Genomic DNA, 20,076 nt, shown 5'->3' on the forward strand with positions numbered 1-20,076 from the left:
ATACAGGACTTTGGTGAGGCCACACCTTGAATATTGTGTGCGATTTTGGTCCCCTAGTCTGAGAAAGGACATTCCCGCTATTGAGGGAGTCCAGCGAAATTTCACCAGACTGATCCTGGAATGGCAGGACTGATGTATGAAGAGAGGCTGGGTCAACTAGGCTTGTATTCCCTGGAATTTGAAAGAATGAGCGAGGATCTCATAGAAACATAAAATCCTGATGGGACTGGACAGGCTAGATGCAAGAAGAATGTTCCCAATGTTGGGGAAGTCCAGAACTGGGGATCATGGTCTAAAAATAAGGGGTAAGCCATTGAGGACTGAGATGAGGAAGAACTTTTTCATTTGAGAGTTGTGAACCTGTGGAATTCTCTACCACAGAAAGCTGTTGGGGCCAGTTTGTTAGACGTGTTCAAGAGGGGACTGGACATGACGGCTAAAGGGATCAAGGGGTATGAAGAGAAAATAGGAATGGGATTCTGAAAGTGCGATCACCAATGACTATATTGAATGGTGGTGCAGGCTCCAAGAGTTGAATGGCCTACTCCACCTATTTTCTATGTTTCTAACTCAAGACTGACATTCCAGTGCAGAACTGAGAGAATGCTGCTGTGTAGTAAGTGCCATCTCTTGGATTAAATTTAAAACAAGACTTTGTCTGCGCTCTCAGTTGAAAAAAAATTCCATAGATTCCAACAAGAGCAAGGGAATATCCCCAGTGTCCTGGCCAATATTTAATCCCCAGTCACGGAATTGGTGCAGAACAGGAGGCAGCCATTTGATCCATCATGTGTGTCCTGGTTCTCTGAAGGAGCAATTCATCTAGTTCCACTCCCCTGCCTTTTCCATGCAGTTCTGCACATTCTTCTTTGTCAGATGATCCATTTCCTTCTTGAATGCCTCAGTTGAACCTGCCTCCACCACACTCTTTGCATTCTAGATCCTAACCTTGCACTGTGTAAAAAGATTTTTCCCACGTGTTGCTTTTGCTTCTTTTGCCAATTATCTTGAATCTCTGGCCTCTAGTTCTCAGTTCTTCTACCAGTGGGAGCAATCTTTTTTCCCCTATCTACTTTGTCAAGGCTCCTCATGATTTTGAATACCTCGAGTAAATCTCCTTTCAACCTTCTATTCAATGAAAGCAATCCCCAACTTTTCCCGTCTGTCTATGTAACAGGTGTACCTTATCCCTGGCACCATTCTCGTAAATTTTTTTTCTGCACTCTATAATGCTTTCACATCTTTCCTAGGGCTGGACGTAACACTCCAGTTGAGATTGAACCAGTGTTCTAAATGCCATTGATGACACTTCCTCGTGTTTATATTCTACACCCTTATAAATAAAGACAATGATGCTGTAAGGTATCTTAACTGCTGCGTCAACCTGTCCTGCCATCTTCAATGATACATGCACATATACATCGAGGTCCCTCTTCCCCTGCACCCCCTTTAGAATTGTACTCATTTTATATCATTTGTGTTCTTCCTACCAAAATGAATCACTTAACCCTTGTCTGCACCAAATTTTGTCTGCTCATTCCGCCTGTCTGTGTCTTTTTGAAGTTCTGCACCATCCTTCTTACAGTTCACAGTATTTCCAAGTTTTGTATCATTTGCAGATATTAAAAATTATCTTCTGTACAAGAAGATTTACGTCATTCCTAGGTTAGAAAGAGCAGGATTCTTAACGTTGACTGCTGGGGTGCACCACTATAAACCTTCCTCCACTCAATCAGATAATCTGGTTATTTTGCTGTTTTTGGGGGGCTTGCTTTGTGCATATTGGCTGTAACATTGTCTATGCTACAAGTGACTTCTTCAGAAGTGCTTGACTGTAAAGCATTTGGGTTTGTCTGTGGTCACGAAGTACACCAAATGAATGTAAATCTTTATAATTAGCAGCCTCCAAAAATAATCTTTCTCCTTTTAAAAACTCTTTTGTATTATATGCTCATTACTGTAGTCTGAGAGGACTGTTCCATGCTGAGAAATGAACAAATTACAGTACAGTGTCAGAACTGTACAGTTCCAGGTAAGGCGTAGCATAATTAGTTGTACTGTAAAGCTTCCTCAAGTGTGTGATTAATATTGCCTTTCAATTTGAGCTTTGGATGCCAGCTCCCAGTATTGATGATAATGGAATCCACTTTCATAGTGACCTGTAAGGATGGTTTTGCAGTTCTGTCACCAGCCTATGGAAAATGAATTTACATTTTGGAGGGAGCTGACTTCCAAGCCTTCAGACTACTGGATTTTTAAGTCTAATGGCCATACACTGGCCCAATTGCAGAAGAGCATGACTTATAAATAATACACTGGGGTCCACCTCGTGTACCAGCTATGCACAGGATTGCAAGGCCTTTCCATAATCAAGGAAATCTTATATCTCGTAATGTTGAAACTGTGTAAACACTCATGGTAGCAACATGACAAGGAACCTTATAGCCAACATTGTTGTCAAATTGAGCTAGATTTAAAAGTAGATCCAAGTGCGTAAGAAAATAAGCAATTGAAACAGAAGCAGACCATACCGTTTCTTGAACAAATTCCTCCATTCAGTACGATCCTGGATGATCATCTGCCTCAACTCCACTTTCCCTCCTGCTTTCTATCCCTTGATTCCCTGAGAGACCAAAAGTCTCTCTATCTTGGAAAGAAAAGGCCAGGAGCTCACAAGCTCAGTGTATATGCAGTCCATGCCAAAGACAATTTCTTTACTAACCCACGCAGAAAATTTATGCACTTAAGTGTATGCAATGTGTTGATCTTGTACTTAAACTGCATTTATATTGGCCCTGGAGGAGTTATTGCGTCATGGTCTTCATGCCCAGTGACAATTCCAAATTAACTTTTTCAGACTTGTTGAATTTGGCCGCTATGAAATTCAGTGGCTGAATTTTGAGAACATAATATACTTCCAAGTTGCTGCTGGATGTGTGAAACCCTATGCTTAGAAACTAGTGATAGAAACATCCCTGATCAGCACTAGCACCATAAATTAGCAAGATAATCTTTGCAGTCTCCTTTCTCTGCAGATCATTTATTTGCAGTTTTATGGTGATGTATTTTAGCAAAATAATTATTGCATGTATATTGTTGCTGTGTAAGGGGCTAAAATTTTGTGGATGAAAATTAACATAAAAGTTGGAAGTGTCTCAAATATCAATCTGTATATATATGTTATATGTAGCTGGGAAAATATGACAGAGAAACATAGAAAGTTGGAGCAGGAGTTGGCCTTCAAGCTTTTTCTGCCACTCATTCTGACTGATCATCCAACTCAGTAACCTGTTCCTGTTTTCCCCCACATCCTTTGATCCCTTGAGCCCCAAGAGCTATATCTAACTCCTCCTTGAAAGCATACAATGTTTTGGCCTTAACTGTTTTCTGTGGGAAAGAAGTCCACAGGCTTACCACACTCTCTGGGTGCACAAATTTTTCCTCATCTCAGTCCTGAATGGTTTATCCTGTATCCTTAGTCTGTGACCCCTGGGTCTGGACTCCCCCGCTACTGGAAATGTCCTGCATCCACCTTGTCTAGTCCTGTCAGAATTTTCTAGGTTTCTGTGAGACACCCATGTGACATGCTTTTTACAGACCAGTAAAACTTAAAATTGACTTTCAGCAGTTAATACTATGTCTTATACAGTTGTGATGAATTAGAGATGGCTTATGTCATACAACAGTGCTACTTAGATTCCCACACATCTGTGCAACACAACCTGCATTACCTACTTATTCCCTTGCACCCAGTTATAAGGTACCAATAAGTAGACCATCCATTTGTGGCGTGAAAAATCGAGGGTGACTACTAAATGTGGGTATAATATGTTTGTATATGCAAAAAGATGATATTTGGTTGTCTTATAAGCTTGATCGATTTATACATGATGATCTACAGTAGTTTTTCACGTGATCACATATGTTGAAAATGTTGTCATATATTTTAGTGTTTACTCCAACGTTAGCATCATAGTTTACCACAACTTCAGATCAGCACTCTTAACTTCCTAGTACGTTTGGAGCTTGAAAGTGAAACTCTCAGTAGCTGGGAGTTCCCAAACTTCAGATCTTTTACCACAACACGCACTTGTTTTTGAAACTCAGTCATTTACTTTTTGGCTTGTGCACAATATGAGTGAATCTTGTTAAATTTGAGAAAACTGGGTGCCAAAGATTAGAAGTGGATGCTTGTACAAATCTCGTTTTACACGGTCCTTGATCTGCGTTGCATTGAGCAAGACAGTGATCCCTTTCAGCAGAAATAGGGGAAAAAGTGGAAAAGGAACAAAGTGCTCAAATTGCTGCCAGATGCCTCTCGTGACAGTGGATGGCAATTGTAGCTTGCGGGAGCATATGCCAAACTGGCAGACAGAAAAGGAAATTTGCCCAAGGCTGATGGACTACATGGTGCAATTCTTGACCTGATCCTGGTGCAGTAGTACAGGTCGTCATATAGTGGCTTCAGTGTCCTAGCATTTATGAAATGAATATTTGTTTCCTGTTAACTAACCAGCTACCCTTCCTATAAAGGGAACACTTGGAAGTCAGGACACAGATAGGATTGGATTTGGATGTGATGACCTCTAATATTAGTGATGATGTAGGTGTTCAAGGGCCGCTGGTCCTTGTCCCTCAGCATTTGTCAGTGCTTTCAGCAAAGAGGAAGATTCTTGAAACTTATAGTATGACGGATGCTCACACGCTGGAACCATGTCATTCCATTCATAATGTTTGTGCTTGGTGGAGTAGAACATAGAACATTACAGCACAAACAGGCTCTTCGGCCCACAAGTTGCACTGATCATATCCCTACCTACCAGGCCTATCTATAACCCTCAATCCCATTAAATCCCATGTACGCATCCAGAAATCTCTTAAAAGACCCCAACGAGTTCACCTCCACCACCACCGACAGCAGCTGATTCCACTCACCCACCACCCTCTGAATGAAAAACTTACCCCTGACATCTCCTCTGTACCTACTCCCCAGCACCTTAAACCTGTGTCCTCTCATAGCGACCATTTCAGCCCTGGGAAATAGCTGCCGAGAATCCACCCGATCTATACCTCTCAGCATCTTGTAAACCTCTATCAGGTCACCTCTCATCCTTCGTCTCTCCAAGGAGAAAAGACCTAGCTCCCTCAACCTATCCTCATAAGGCATGCCACCCAATCCAGGCAACATCCTTGTAAATCTCCTCTGCACCCTTTCAATAGCTTCCACATCCTTCTTGTAGCGAGGCGACCAGAACTGTGCACAGTACTCCAAGTGGGGTCTGACAAGGGTCTTATAAAGTTGCAGCATTATCTCCCGACTCCTAAACTCAATCCCTCGATTAATGAAGGCTAGTACACCATACGCCTTCTTGACCACATCCTCCACCTGCGAGGCCAATTTAAGAGTCCTATGGACCCGGACCCCAAGGTCCTTCTGATCGTCTACACTGCTAAGAGTCCTACCCTTGATATTATACTCCTTCATCCCACTGGACCTGCCAAGATGGACCACTCCACATTTATCCGTGTTGAAGTCCACCTGCCACTTCTCTGCCCAGTCTTGCATCCTATCTAAGTCTCGCTGCAACTTCTGACATCCCTTTTTTCCCTTTTTGGAACATTGAGCTGCCAGTCCTGTTCCTCCCTTAGTTATGTTTCAGTAATTGCTGTAATATCTCAGTACCAGGTACCATCCATGCCCTGAGTTCATTGCCTTTCCCGTCAGGCCTCTTGCATTGAAATGAATGCAGTTTAATCTGGACTTCTGTTGCTCTCTGTCTTGCTTTTGCTCGATCTGTCTGGAACTAGGATTACTGACACTAGTACTAGGTACTAGTCTGGTACTAGGATAACCGAACACCAATCCCATTGCATCACTCTTTTCCTCATAGTCAATATCTTCCTCTGTTTCAAACATTCATCCAATTTTTCTCTTTTTAAAAAAAGGAAATATCAGAGGCGCAGTGGTTAGCACAACAGTTTCACAGCACCGGGGACCCTGGGTCAATTCCGGCCTTGGGTCACTGTCTGTGAGGAGTTTGCACTTTCTCTCTGTGTCTCCATGGGTTTCTTCCAGGTGCTCCGGTTTCCTCCCAAAGTCCAAAGATGTAAAGTTAGGTTGATAGGTCATACTAAATTGTCCCTCAGTGTCAGGAGGATTAGCAGGGTAAATATGTGGGGTTATGGGAATAAGGCCTAGGTGGGATTGTGGTCAGTGCAGACTTGATGGGCCAAATGGCCGCGTTCTGCACTTAGGGATTCTATGACCTGTCTCAACCACTTTCTGTGGCAAGGCATTGCACCAGCACTTGTTAAAAAAAATTCCTAGCGCATCCTTAAATCATGACACCTTTAAATCAGATTCCCCAACAAGAGGAAATAGTCTTTCACTAATCACTGTCAAAGCTCTTCATGATTTTAAATCTCTTAAATCTTAGCCTCCTTGCTACTCTTCACAATAGAAAAATTTACAACACAGAAAAAGCCCATTCAGCCCTTGCATACATGCCAGCTGAAAAATACTTAACAAAACCCCACCTACTCTGTCCTCCATAATTGTGATTCTCCATTCCAGATATCTTCAGGCTAAACAATGTCTACACAATATCTTTAATGTTCTTTCTACAATAGACCACCAAGAATTGTGCTTGAATTGATGTTTGCTTACATTTGGCATTATTTACTGTTGGACTCTCAATCCCCATTGTTGAACCTTAGAATGCTTTATAGGTCTTTGTGATGGCTTACTTGACCTGTGCATCCCCTTGAGAGAATTCAGCATGAATAAATCCAAATTGTTTCTGCAGCGCAATTATAACATCAACTGATTATTTGTTATACTTTGTCCATCTCTGCGTCAGCATGCAGACAAAAGTAAGTTACTTTGTGAGTCACCTGATGAACGAACAGCACTCCGAAAGCTCGTGATTCCAAATAAACCTGTTGGTCTTTAATCTGGTGTTGTGAGACTTCTTACATGGGGAGTTATGGAAACTGTTGGACTAAATTCTAACTGGATTTCACTGGCTGTAGATCGTTGTTCATCCTCTACATTAATTGCTGACTTCATGTTGATCACTAGTTGGTTTCCTGCAGGTACTGGGAGTGACTCAGGATGATCAGTTTTATTTCCTTTGTTCTTATAAGTAGCAGCCTGGAATGAAGTTAGGTGGCAAAAATGAGATCCAGATGGTACATGGCAAGGAAGGGGAATTCATCTGTACCGAGGATTAGACACAGGCTTTTGCCTTTGGGCTGTGTTCAAATTGAGGTGGTACTGATGGTTGAATGTCTCCTTTGTCTCCTGGGCAGAATGGATGCTACAGGGATTGAGTTAGCTTGATTTAATCTGGTTCCCGGTGAGCTTGGTAACATAGCACAAAATCTCCCCTCACATGGCACCCTTTTACAATTAGACCACAAACTGGCTAGTTTGGCAAATGGAAAAGAAAGGGACAGTTACAGCACTTTGCTAAGATTAGAGCTAAGGCACATTTCTGAGACAGAAAAGCAGGAGTCTTACCCTGGATCTAATTGCATTGTACCTGATGTGAGAGTGCTTAATACTGTTACTGTGAGTATCTGAAATGGAGAGGTGTTCTGTTTTTCGACAGTAACATTCTTAGCATTGATGAGTACAGAATTCACGTATACACACCTTCCTTTGACCTACATCTCAAGTAACCTTGTAGTTACTCAAAACGGCAAATTAGCAGGAGCACTTTTTCTAAGTGTTGGGAATCGGTGTTTTAACCCTGAGCTGGAATGCTTCTCAATCACTATTTTAACTAACAAAATGGCTTCTCCTGTTTTTCCACAAGGTGCTTCAGATGCTTACCATTCACACATACTGTATGAGTTGTTCTGCAATGTTTTCTGTAGGGAGTAAGTAATTCTGGTTTGGTGTGCTCGGCCTCTCTCATAAGAGGCGCCCATGCTATAATTAATGTCGCTCACTACCAGCTCTTCTCTATGTGTCCAGACCATTGGAAACCATTATCTGACTTATGAGCCTCATTTTTCCCAGAGTTGAGTTTTCTCTCTTACTCCTGCAAAACTGAAATGAATGATGATAACAGTTTTTGTATTTATTTTTAAGAACTTTTGATATAAGATGAGGATTTTGTTGTTGAATCCGGGAATGGAGAACTTAAGAACATTTATTTCTAACTTTATGCTTATCATGATAACGTTAGGGAACTGAGCATCTTCCATTTTGGGCATCAGTGTTGTCACTCAGCACTAGATATAGTCAGTTTGACTGCAGTATAAAGCTTGCACAGCTCCTTTCATTTGACACCACTCTTGTCTTTAAGTCAAAAGAATGTATTCAAGCCTTATGGGCTTGAGTACATTGCCCCAGATCATCTTGTTTCCGGATCGTTGGAGGCAGGATGTACATTTGGAGAAGTGTGCCAGAACTGTGCACAAGTCCTAAAGCACAGGTCTGCGTGGGGATTGCCCAGGAAGTTTAAACTTCCGATGGGCTGATTCCCTGCTGCCTTAGATCCTTCACAAATGTTTCTGACCCTGAGCTCAGAGTGCAGTGTCAGACCAGATATAAAGGACTTATCTGGATACTTACCCAGGAAATGTTAGACAGTTTAATACAAGGTCTAACAGCTGTGTAACTGAACTGAGTGCCACACCAACCTGCAGCTGCCTTTTTGCTTCTTGCAGGCTGCAGTCTGGAAATCCAAATGTTATGTCTGTGTCGTGACGGTGCCATGAAATGTCTGCGACATATTTGCTTTGACCCCCTTTACCGTCCCCCTACCCTTTCCACCATTTTCAGAGATGACATGTCGAGGGCAGGCCCTTCTTTACATGACACAAGTTGAATTGAGAGTGTTTTTTTTTTACTGCACCTTGTCTGGATTGGGTTTCACTGAGAGTTGATATTGTTCTGTTAACCAGAGATGGTCTGTAGTTTGGGTAGCAGAGAATAAATATGGGGCAAGATTTGAGAGTAAATAACTTTCAAATTAAATAATTATTGATTGCATCTGTGTATTTATGTGAGCTACCCATGTGTAATTCTGTGAAATGTTTTCGTTATGGAACACAAGATGCCTTGCCCAAAGTTTCATGACAATATGTAGCCTTCGGTAATTTATGCAAACTATGGATATCAAGTCTCCAGGATTTTGCCAACTTGATATTTACATTTCTAAGTATAAAAAGCAAATGGTATTCTGCAGTAGCCAACAAAATGATATTACTCTATGAACAGTATGCTTTGTCTGTATAGCGTGCAGGAAACAATACTTTTCGCTGTATGCCAATACATATGACAACGATAAATCAAATCAGGTTGGAGTAGAGAGAAAATAATTGCTGGTGTAATGAATTGCTTCGTATTTTGGTAATATAGGAAGATGCATGTCTCCTATTGATGGCTGCTGTTGCTTCTGAGTGAAATCTAGTATTTGACTGATATGACCAGTCATAAAAATGCAGAAGGGAAAATATTGTCTTTTCAAATTGGGCTAATCTGCATTGCATTATTGCTTAGTTTCGTTCTGGGTGATTTAATAAAGAGCTAACGTCCAGTACTCCTTGTCCCAGAAGCTAACACCAATAAGTCTGTACTTGTTCCAGCATGTTCTTGCCTGTTCAGGGCAGGATGGTGTTTGATTATTTTGATCTCTGCCAATGGAATAAGTAATTGTTAAAGAATATGCTGGATTCATTGCAGGGTTCATGAGCTGAAGCAGTAATCCTTGGGATGAAAATCTTCCTCCTATACCAACCAATCTTTTCTTGAAATCCCTATCTAGTTGTCCCAGACACAAGCAGGTGTGGATGAAAAATGGAAAGGCTTATATTTATATAGTACCTGTAATGATCATTGAATATTCCAAAGCTTCATAAATCTAATGAAGTACTTTCTGAAGAATTGTCACTCTGTTATAATTTGGAAAACATGGCAGCCAGCTTGTGCACAGTAAATTCTGCAAACAGCAATGTGATGATGACCAGTTCTGGTCACGTTAACTGAGGAATAAATATTGGCCAGGCCATCGAGAAGAACTCTTCTACCCTTCTTCAAAATAGTGCTGTGGAATCTTTTATACCTACTCGATAGCGCACAGAGAACCTTGGTTGAATGTTTCACCTGAAAGAAGGCATCTCTACAATGCGGCACCCCCTCAGTACGCACCGGAGTGTCAGCCTAGATTCTTGTACTGAAACATGGTGTGCGACCTGAATTTGCAGCATTTTCACTCAGAAGTGAGAGTGCTACCAACTTGGCCATAACTGATGAATAGAAAGACAAAGAGTAATGAAACATCCCTGAAATTGCAAATGCAGATCTGTAATGCTATATAAAGAGTACATAAAATAAATAAATTTATGTAGCATCTTTTGTGACCAGCGGGCACCCTAGAGAGCTTTGCAGCCAATGAAGTACTCTTGTAGTCACTGTTGTAATGTTGACAGCACAGTAACTAATTTACATACAACAAACTCTCATAAACTGTAGTATGATAGTGATCAAATGATCTGTTTTTGTGATGTTGATTGAGGGATAAGTCTCAGGGATAGCCCTCTTGCTCTTGTTTGAAGTGTGCCATGGATTTTTTTTACATCCATCTGAGAGGATATAGATGAAGTAGTAATAAATTCATACAAAACATTGGTTAGGCCACTGTTGGAGTAATGGTTGCATTTTGGGAATCTCATTCAAGTCACAGAAAACATAGTCTAGGCAAATAGCAGGTTAATGCTAGGAATGGAAGACTAGTTCTGTGAAGAGATTTGCGGTGCTGTCTATTTCCACTGGAGTAAGAAGGTTAAGAGTAGATTTAACTAAGCTTTTTAAAATAATAATAAAAAGTAGGAATGGAAACTTTACCATAGGGATTGATTGAGACTAGAACCATTGCATCCATTTAAGCGAAATCTGATTCGACGTTTGAAATCGATAAAGATACAAAACCAAAGGCCGAGACTAGAACGGTAGTGTTCTTTTGGGATTCTCCAGCAGCGCTTCACCACAGATACATTGGGCCGAATGGTCATTTTCTATGCTGTAAACACTTCTAATTAATTCATGGAAGTAGCTGGACTGATGTTGGATTTAAAACTACCAATTTTTGAAAAGATGACTTAATGGCAGGTCAGTTCAGTAACACATTTGCTGTTATTGTAATATGTTTAAGTTATTTCAAAATGCAGGATAATTATTAGATGCGTGTAACGTCCTTGTGTTTAGAGGGATATTTTCATTTAAGTTGCTTTCATGTCAAGAGTTTTACAGTGAGTGAAGTGCTATCCCACATTAGCAAAAAAAAGTACAACAAAAGCTGGAATTACTGTATAATATCTGTGGAAAAATAGTATGTCAAAGCTTCATGTTGAAAGACACCCTCCCCAGTCATCTGAAAAGTTGGTGGATTTTTGTTTCTCTGCAGATGCAGTCTGACTTGACTATTTCCAGTTTTTATCGTTTCTGTTTTCAGATTTCTAACATCTGATTTGTAATAAAGAAAAGTTTGACTAACTAGCCAGCTAGGGTGTGGAGCAGAGCTGAGCATCGAAACTGGGAAGAAGATTTAATATACTGAATATGAAACAGTGAACATGAGTCCAGTTGCCCAGTAAATGTAATGGCTGGCTTCAGGTCAGATATCTTAAAGAGCAAGAACTGCACTGATGAGCCATGGACCGCAAAACAATTGAGGCTTTGGGCTTAGTAATGGCAAAACAGAGGACATACATCTAAGTGAATCCACTTTCTGAAAGAAGTTGGGAAGAACCACCTTTGAGATTAGTTTTTACTGATTGTTAAGAACCATCTGCATAAACTTGAATCAAAAATCAATCTATAAATCTATTCCTGGTTTCTAAAATCCCCTTAATTTGTCACAAGGCCAGTGAAGTGAATGAAAGTTATAGTAAACGTGATCAGTATTCTTGATAGAGCATTGCTTCACTCGTATTACTGTGCATACAGCTGGTGAACTTTAGTGCTGATTAATGGAAAGAAGTCTGGGCTGGTGCACGGAAATGAAATATTGCTGAGTTCATACTTTTGAAGATCATAATTTTATTTGTTGTAAAGATAACATGTTAAATGGGGTCCTCAATTCTTTTATTCCTACAGCCCCTGAAAACAAAAATCATTAATAGAGTTTTTTAAAGATGGTCGTGGACTTTGCCTCAATTTTCCTGTTGTGCTTCACCCCAGCTTAAAATGCGAATCGAGTGTTCTATCCAGACACAACCCAGGCTGCGCGGTGTCTACTGTTTGAGACACTGGTAATACTTGGATATTGGAAAAGCAGTTCTTGTGGATATACCAATAATGCATCAGAAAACTCAATTAGCTGTCTTTCTGGTGAGTAGGGCTGAAGAGTAAAGGCTAATGGCATACTCAGCTGTCCTGAGCTTTGGTATGGAAGATATAAGTCTGTGCAAAATGCAGCTGAGATAATCATGCATGTCTGATCTGTCTTTCTCTTTCGGCATTCCTTTGTAGAGAAAAATTCTAAGATTGGGCTCAATGATTGCAGGCCCACTGACGACAGACTCTCCCACGGTGGGTGGCTAATGTAACCCGTCCAGTAGTTAACTTTGCAGAAGGAAAGTCTCTGCTGATGTTGTTAGCTGTTTCCAGGGCTTCAGTGTTTGTGATGCAGTCCTGCCCACGAAATCTTGAGGATGCTATGGAGGCAGTGCTGATGGAAGCACTCTAGAAAGCGTACCTGACTGTGGTATGGGACCCATGACTTGGCGCCAAATCCAGTACTGTCTTGGCGTTAGATTTGGGTTCACCTGGGATAATATCGCTTTAAGTAGAGCTTGCTGATAGTTGTCAAATATTTGCTAGTGTTGCCATACTTGCTCAAGTAATTCCTTTGCCTCCAAGTGGAACCTTTTCATCGGTTGCTCATGTTTGGTAAGAATAGGGTAAATGTGATGAGTAAATATAATTAAGCGCATCAGCCTCAATGTCCTTGCTTCATTGGCTTCTGAATTGAAATTTCTGTAACCTTTTTCACATGGGAATTATTAACAATCTGCACACCTGGGGAGGTATTTATCTGGCTTCACGAAAATGTAATCTCACATGATAACTTTTAGTTTAATTAGCTGAGTGTAAGATTAACTCTGCCTATAATTATATCTGGAAACAGGTGGCTTCAAGTAATTAGATTTCAAAAGTGAAGCACCTTGTAAAAATGAATCTTCAGGAATCTTGATGTTTCATTGTGTGCTGAAGGTGTGATCCTTTTATGTGAATTATCAATTTGACATATAGTTCACTTTCCACTATTGAAACCTATTTGGGGCGATTATGGCAATTCACTTTCCTGAGAGGTTTGAGATCATTCTCATTTACAGGTCTAGAACCAAGCAAGTAAAATTGTACTTTACGTTTAAGGGAAAAAAACCCATCTGTCCAGTCCCATTTGCCTTGGGTGTGAATGCAAAAGAGGCAAGCACCGAGGCAATGAAACCGCTTCATCAGTACTGGCTAAAGTGAACTGCCAAGCTGGTAATCTGATGTTGGATTTGTAGACTTTGAGCATGTATAGGACCATAGAGTGACCACAGAAGGGGCTTGCAAAAACTGATTATTTGAAATCTGTTGGGATTCATTTATAAAACTCCTTTCTCTTCAGTTTTTTGCCTCATTGATCTGAGATATCTCTACATCAGATTAAAGTCAGCAAGCTAGTTCCCAATTTCAAGTGGCTTGATAACTACTTCAGCTTCACTCTTATAAGGCACTTTCATATTCCTATTGTCACTGTCCCCATTAAACTTTTGCTGGTAAACAAAAGGACTTGGCACATCCAGTGGCTATTCCTCAGACCCGCCTGAAAGAGAAATAGTTACGCTTGTATTACTAACCATAAGTATTGAATATCGAACCACATGTCTGCAGCTGATTGCCGTTTTAAAAAAGAGCTTTATAAGCACCTGTGGTTCCAGTTAATGAAGTTTGTTCCTTTTACATTGGGAACCATATAGCATAATGGATTAGACATTGGTTATTTAATTGTTGGGACTGAGTTCAGCTGCAGTTAATTAATTGAAAAGCATCTTTTCCATGTTTCGGAATAAATGGCGAACTCAGTTCCTGTCGGATATGGCTCCACAGTACAAATTGACAGCCCCAAGAAAGATTGGCATGGGAACTAGAAAGTGCACCAAATGTGAAATTTCTGACTGCTTTGGAATGGCAGTACTTACAATAAAAACTCATTCTACCTGTTCGTTTTCCCCATTCCTGCCCCTACAATACCATTGAGATTTCCTTTTGAAGAACATTTTTGTTTAGTAGAGATTCCTGGGTTTTATTTTGTAAAGTGAATTAGGCGCTGTTAAACATTCTTTCATAGGATGTGGGAGTGGCTGTAAAGCCAGCATTTATTGCCCATCCCTAATCGCCCCTAAGAAAATGGTGAGGAGACAGCTTCTTGAACTGCTGCAGCCGATTCAATGCAGACATATCCACAGTGCTGTTGGGAAGAGTGTTCCAGGAATTTGATCCCATAACACTGAAGGAATGGTGATGAAGTTCCAAGTTGGGATGCTGTGTGGCTTGGAGAGGAACATGTAAGTGGGATGTTCCCATGCATCTGCTGCCTTGTTCTTCTAGATAAGTGGTTGGATGTTTGGAAGGTGCTCCTGAAGGAGGCTTGGTGAGTTGCCGCTGTGCATCTTATATATGGCATATATAAAGCGAATACTTAAAAGTGATGGATCCGTTGCAGATCAAGCGAGCTATTTTGTCCTGAGGATGCCGATCTCCTTGCGTATCATTGGAGCTATGCTCATCCAGGCAAGTGGAGAGTATACTGTTATACTCCTGAGTTATGCCTTATTAATGTAGGACAAGCTTTGGGGAGTCTGAAATTGAGTTACTCACTGTAAAATTCTCAGCCTCTGACCTACATTATTTGTGGCTATTCCAGTTCACTTTCTGGTCAGTGGTAATCCTCAGAACGTTGAGAGTGGGAGGTCCAATGAAGGAAATGCCATTGAATGTCAATGCAAGAGGACTAGATCATCAATTATTTGAGATTGTCATTGCCTGACACTTGTGTGGCATGAATGTTACTTGCCATTGTCAATCCAGCCTAAGTATTGTCCAGGTCTTGATGCATATTGGTATGAAATGCTTCCTGATTCGTGGAGTTGTAAATGGTACGGAACATTGTGCAGTCATCAGTGATTATCCCTACTTTTGACCTTACATAAGGGTGGCCATTGATGAATACGTTCTGTTCATGTTATTTGTGGTCCCTGGGTGCAGCGTTCATGCACTCAAAAGCACTTCGTATTATGTGGACTTTTTTTAAACCATCTGTTCTTAGTAAAGGAAGGACTTACCTGGATTTAGAAGTAAATGTGTGTATATGTGGTGCAACACGATTTCAGATACACATCTTGTTGTAACTTGTTTGTGGTACAACTCCTGAAGTAACAGTTAATCAACCAGAAAATGACATAGCACTTTGAGTATGTACGTGTGCTGTCTGGTTAAAATGGGCATTCCCTTCTTGGAACTTTTCACTCATTGCTTTTGCACCAGAGTGCACCTGAAACAAATAACAGCAGTTGTGGCCAGAATTCACTCCCCTACCAGTCATCAATTGGGTGGGAAAATAAAACTTAAATATTACATTTCACGATGTCAGTGATCTCACTAGAAATTCAGTGAAATATAATATGTATGCAAATATTTCATATAACTGCCCATGAGCAAAATAAAAGATCATCTTATGACTGTCCATTTACTTTCACATGCTAGCTTTTATCAGCTTGAGATTTGAACTCTCTAATTCCTCGCTGGCCTCCAGAGTTCTACCCCACATTAACTGCAGCTTGTCTGAAATTTTTCCTCCGTTTCTTACTTTCCCCAAATTCAATTCCTGTCATCCCTTATCAACTCTGATGGTTTCCTATCTCTCCAAACATTGAATTCAAGATTCCTGTTCCCATTTGCAAATCCCTTTGTGGCTAGGCCCTCTCCTCTTTATCTCTACAACCAATTATAGTTGATGCTCCAGCTCTGGCTCTGGTCGTTTTTACATTATTTTTTAGCATAATCTTCATCTGTCTCAGTTCTACACTCTTGCTAGATCTTTCCACTAAATTGCTCTCCCTCCAGTTTCAAAAATCTCAAAACATTATGATCTGGCTTTTGTCACCCCTTCCAACACTAGAGTTATATTTTCCACCTTTTCTGACAATATCAGTGCTATATAAATGTAAACTGACAGTGTTCCTCATCTTCCATTCTCTGTATTTTGATATTTCTCCTTTTGTTCTCCTTTTCAAATTTTGATTTATTTTTGATTTTCCTTATTTGAGAATTTTCTTTGAGAATTTCCTAGACTGCTTCTACTGAATAGCTCCATCCCTCTTTGTTTCTGCTTGTCTGTGGAATTCTTTCACATATTAGATCAAACCATTTAACTGTGACATATTGTAAATATTAAATCATTCATCATCTGAATTTCAAAAGAAATCAATTTTACTGAGTTAGGCAGATCTTGTTAAGGGAGACTTTTACAATTACTGAATGCAGGCAGTCCTCAGCTATACAGAGTGAAAGTTATGACGAACATTTATAAATTGGTGAACAATTTCGACTTCATAATGTCGGTTTTGACTTTGCGACGCCACACTAGCACATTCTTACAGCACATTGATGTTCTGTGCCTCTATAACTAAAGAACAAAAACAGCCTGGGAAACAGGCCCTTCAGCCCAATGAGCCCGCGCCGCCATCTTAACACCACCAGTCCCCCCCTCTACCCATGACCCTTGCCTAATGTTTTATGGCCATCCACATTGAGGGAAACTAATTTAGGGACAATTTATTACTGCCAGTCAGCCTAACAGCACATCTTTGGGGTGTGGGAGGAAACCGGAGCACCCGGAGAAAACCCATGCAAGCACGGGGAGAATGCGCAGGCCCAAATCCATGTGTCTGCACAGCAATCAGTGATAGTCACTGAGCTGTCGTCTTGCCCAGTATCTGGTCCAGTTTAGGCACACACTAACGACATGAAGCACTAGGCCAATCTCGAACAACCAAGAGCAGCCCAAGTACGACCCACCACGTGTATGCCCCTCATTGGACACAAGGCGGACCGTAACTAGACAGGATGAACAGTATTAGGTTGAAAACAAGTGTTTTATTCTGCTAAAGCTTTTAGATGCAACTATCACAATTTTAATGCATTTGTGAGCTTATGTTGTATTTAATGTGCACTCTCACTCGCAGAAGTTCAAGGTTAAACATGCAGCTGACAGAGATTGAATTGTTTCATTATATCCCGTACACTAACCAAGTTGCCTGTGCTCAGGTGTGCAGGTACCAACACCTCAGCGACTTGACAGGGTGAAAGTTGAGAGCATTTTACACTGCCAAGCGGCCCGTGTGATTTCTGTCCTTAGTTCAGGAACCTGTCCCCCATTTATACCATCATTCCTATGAGAAAAGCAGCTCTGACTTGCACCATTTCAACTTACAATTGGTTCCTGAAAACTACATTCTGTCATAAATGCAAGGACAGCCTGCACTCCAATATCTGTAACTCTTGAAGGTTGACTGTTGGAAACAAAATATTGTACACTTCTCGTGAAACTGCTCATTTTGATGGAGTAAATGCTTTTTTTCTGCCTGAGAGTCGGGATTCCTGTGATCTTCAACTTTTCCAACCATGGCTTCTCCCCACTTAGTGGCCTACTATAGATATAGTCAAGACTTGAGATAAAGGGCCAGTCTAGCCCTGCATTGGCCAGAGTGGGAATATCAAAACTCAGAAATGGAGAGCCTTGTTGCAGAAGGTGAAAGGCCCGTATCAGCTGTGGCAGCAAGAAAATAACTAGCCTGATCAAAAATGCATGAATACGTGTGTGGTTACAGTGGAACAAGGCACATTAGACAGGACAGAAAGTCAATTAAAATGAATTGAATAGCTAAATGACTTGTGAAAAAATGCCCAGTTTTATAATTTTAGATTTTGTTCCCTCCAGTTTCTTTTTGGAGAGGATGTTTTGAGCTGTTTATGCAATGAAAATGAAGTTACCAGTAACTTTGAGGTTGAATTAAATTACACACTGGGTATAATATAATTCTGGTTATTTTCCTTTTTAGTGTATAGTGTTAATAAGCTTAAGCCCTGTGGCAACACAAATTGTTAACAATTTACCTAGATTCTGCAACTCTATTACCAGAGTGATTTATTTACAGTCGGGGAGATTAGTGAAATGCTTTGCAGTCACCTTGAGATTTAATAAAAAGTTAGTTTTGTTTATTGAGGTGTATTATTTTCTGACACGTTTCCTCAACTGGATTGTAACCTTCTGTTTCTTCTTTCTTTTAGAATAAGCCTGCTTTCTCCAATCAAGTGATTTCTGAGTTTAGGAATTGTCTGCAGTGTGGCTTCTCTTTTGGGAGTGAAACACCTATTGTGTGGATTACAAACTCTATCTGGTGGAGGAGTGACTCAGCACAATGACGTCAGAGCTGGAGAGCAGCCTGACGTCCATGGATTGGCTGCCACAGCTGACGATGAGGGCAGCCATTCAAAAAGCGGATGCTGCCCAGAACGTAGCTGGCGGTGGGGTTGCAAAGAAAACCCCACTTCTGGACCCGAACACTACCCTGGACCAGGATGCACAGAATAAAGATGGCAAGCCACCATACAGTTATGCCAGCCTCATCACTTTTGCGATCAACAGCTCCCCGAAAAAGAAGATGACACTCAGTGAGATCTACCAATGGATCTGTGACAACTTCCCGTATTACAGAGAAGCTGGCAGTGGCTGGAAGGTAAGTTAAAATGCTGGGTACTGTCTATAATTTAAACTTAGCTGAAATAAGGTTAAACGACACCACTCTCAGCTCCCCTGATGTCCGATAGGGCAAAGCCATTGTGTATTTTAACAGTGGGCCAGAGAAAAAGACGACTTCGTGTAAAAGGTTGTATGTAAATTCTTTCGGGTGCCTTTCACCAACCAGTGAAGTACATTTAAAGTGTAATCAATGATGTAACATAGACATGATAACTAATTTGTGCAAAAGATCCTATAGAAGTAATCAAATAAATAAGATAATGTGATTTAGTGGTTCGATTGAGAGATACACGTTGTTCAAGAGAGGCAGGCTATGTCCCTTTCCATTTGGATAGCTCCACTTGCATGGAGGGGAGGTGCACATGCTTTGCTTTAACATTTCAACTGAATCTCAGTTTGTCCTTCAGTGCAACACTCCCTCAGTGTTGTATGAGTTGCCAACTAGCTTTGTGTCTGAGACTCTGGAGTGGGTTTCGAGCTGAACGATTTGGTGAGTCAAAGACAGGAATGCTATCATTGATCCAAGGCTGATACTGAAAAGGAGAAAAAAAATCAGCCAAGGTTCCTCATTCTGCTTGCAATCCAACTGGAAATTGACTGTGTGAACACTAGCTGAGAATTGGAGTCAGCTTTGTTATGGTGCCTGCCTCTCTCTCACTCGATTCATAGTTAATTAATATCTGTGCCAACTTGTGACGTGGCCACTTGGACAGTGTGCTAGAGGTGCTCAGTGCAGCAATTTTGCACCAAGTTATCACACTTGGGGAAGAAAATTGGATTGCCCCCAAAGAAGGCTTTGAATTCTGGGGATGGATTTGAATTAAGGTTTAGTCACCTTACCCCAATGTGGTCTAGCATTTAAATAAAGGGAGATTTAGAACTGTGATTTAATGAGGTAAGTTGTTTTAATTATAGATGCTGAAAATCAGCAACAGCTTGCACTTTGTGCTTGTAGCATAATCAAAATCTCCCAAGGCTCTTCTGTGGAGCATAATCAGACAAAATTAACACTATAAGATGAGATATTGGGATGGTAACTAGAAGCATGGTTAGAGGTACGTTTAAAAAGAGCAGGAACTGTCATCTGGGGTTGGAATTAATAAATGATAGTCAAAGCTTGTATGTATTTGAAGGAGAAAGTTAAGACCCTTCTTTTCGAACACTATCTACAGCTATTCAATTTCTTTTAACTGATTTTATTCTCTCAAATAAATTGTTGTCCGGGATGCTCTGAGACGTTGTTTTTAGA

The 20,076-nt window shown here is 40.7% G+C and overlaps 1 protein-coding gene across 7 annotated transcripts in view; it reads left to right on the plus strand.

The window, feature by feature from the left end:
- foxj3 (forkhead box J3) overlaps window positions 1–20,076 on the plus strand; it is a 126,515-nt gene that overhangs the window by 36,850 nt on the left and 69,589 nt on the right. For 6 of the 7 annotated variants that reach the window (XM_080215495.1, XM_080215498.1, XM_080215499.1 and 3 more), the window contains exon 2: window positions 18,356–18,804. In XM_080215495.1, the coding sequence (XP_080071621.1) occupies window positions 18,487–18,804 (318 nt within the window). In that variant the 5' untranslated portion in view covers window positions 18,356–18,486. Of the gene's footprint in view, window positions 1–12,263; window positions 12,344–18,355; window positions 18,805–20,076 lie in introns of those variants that run through there. The other variant, XM_080215496.1, reaches the window with a different exon arrangement.

The sequence above is a fragment of the Carcharhinus amblyrhynchos genome, chromosome 30 (genome assembly GCF_965287045.1).
Source record: "Carcharhinus amblyrhynchos chromosome 30, sCarAmb.v2.hapA, whole genome shotgun sequence".
In the NCBI taxonomy this organism is placed as follows: Eukaryota; Metazoa; Chordata; class Chondrichthyes; order Carcharhiniformes; family Carcharhinidae; genus Carcharhinus; species Carcharhinus amblyrhynchos.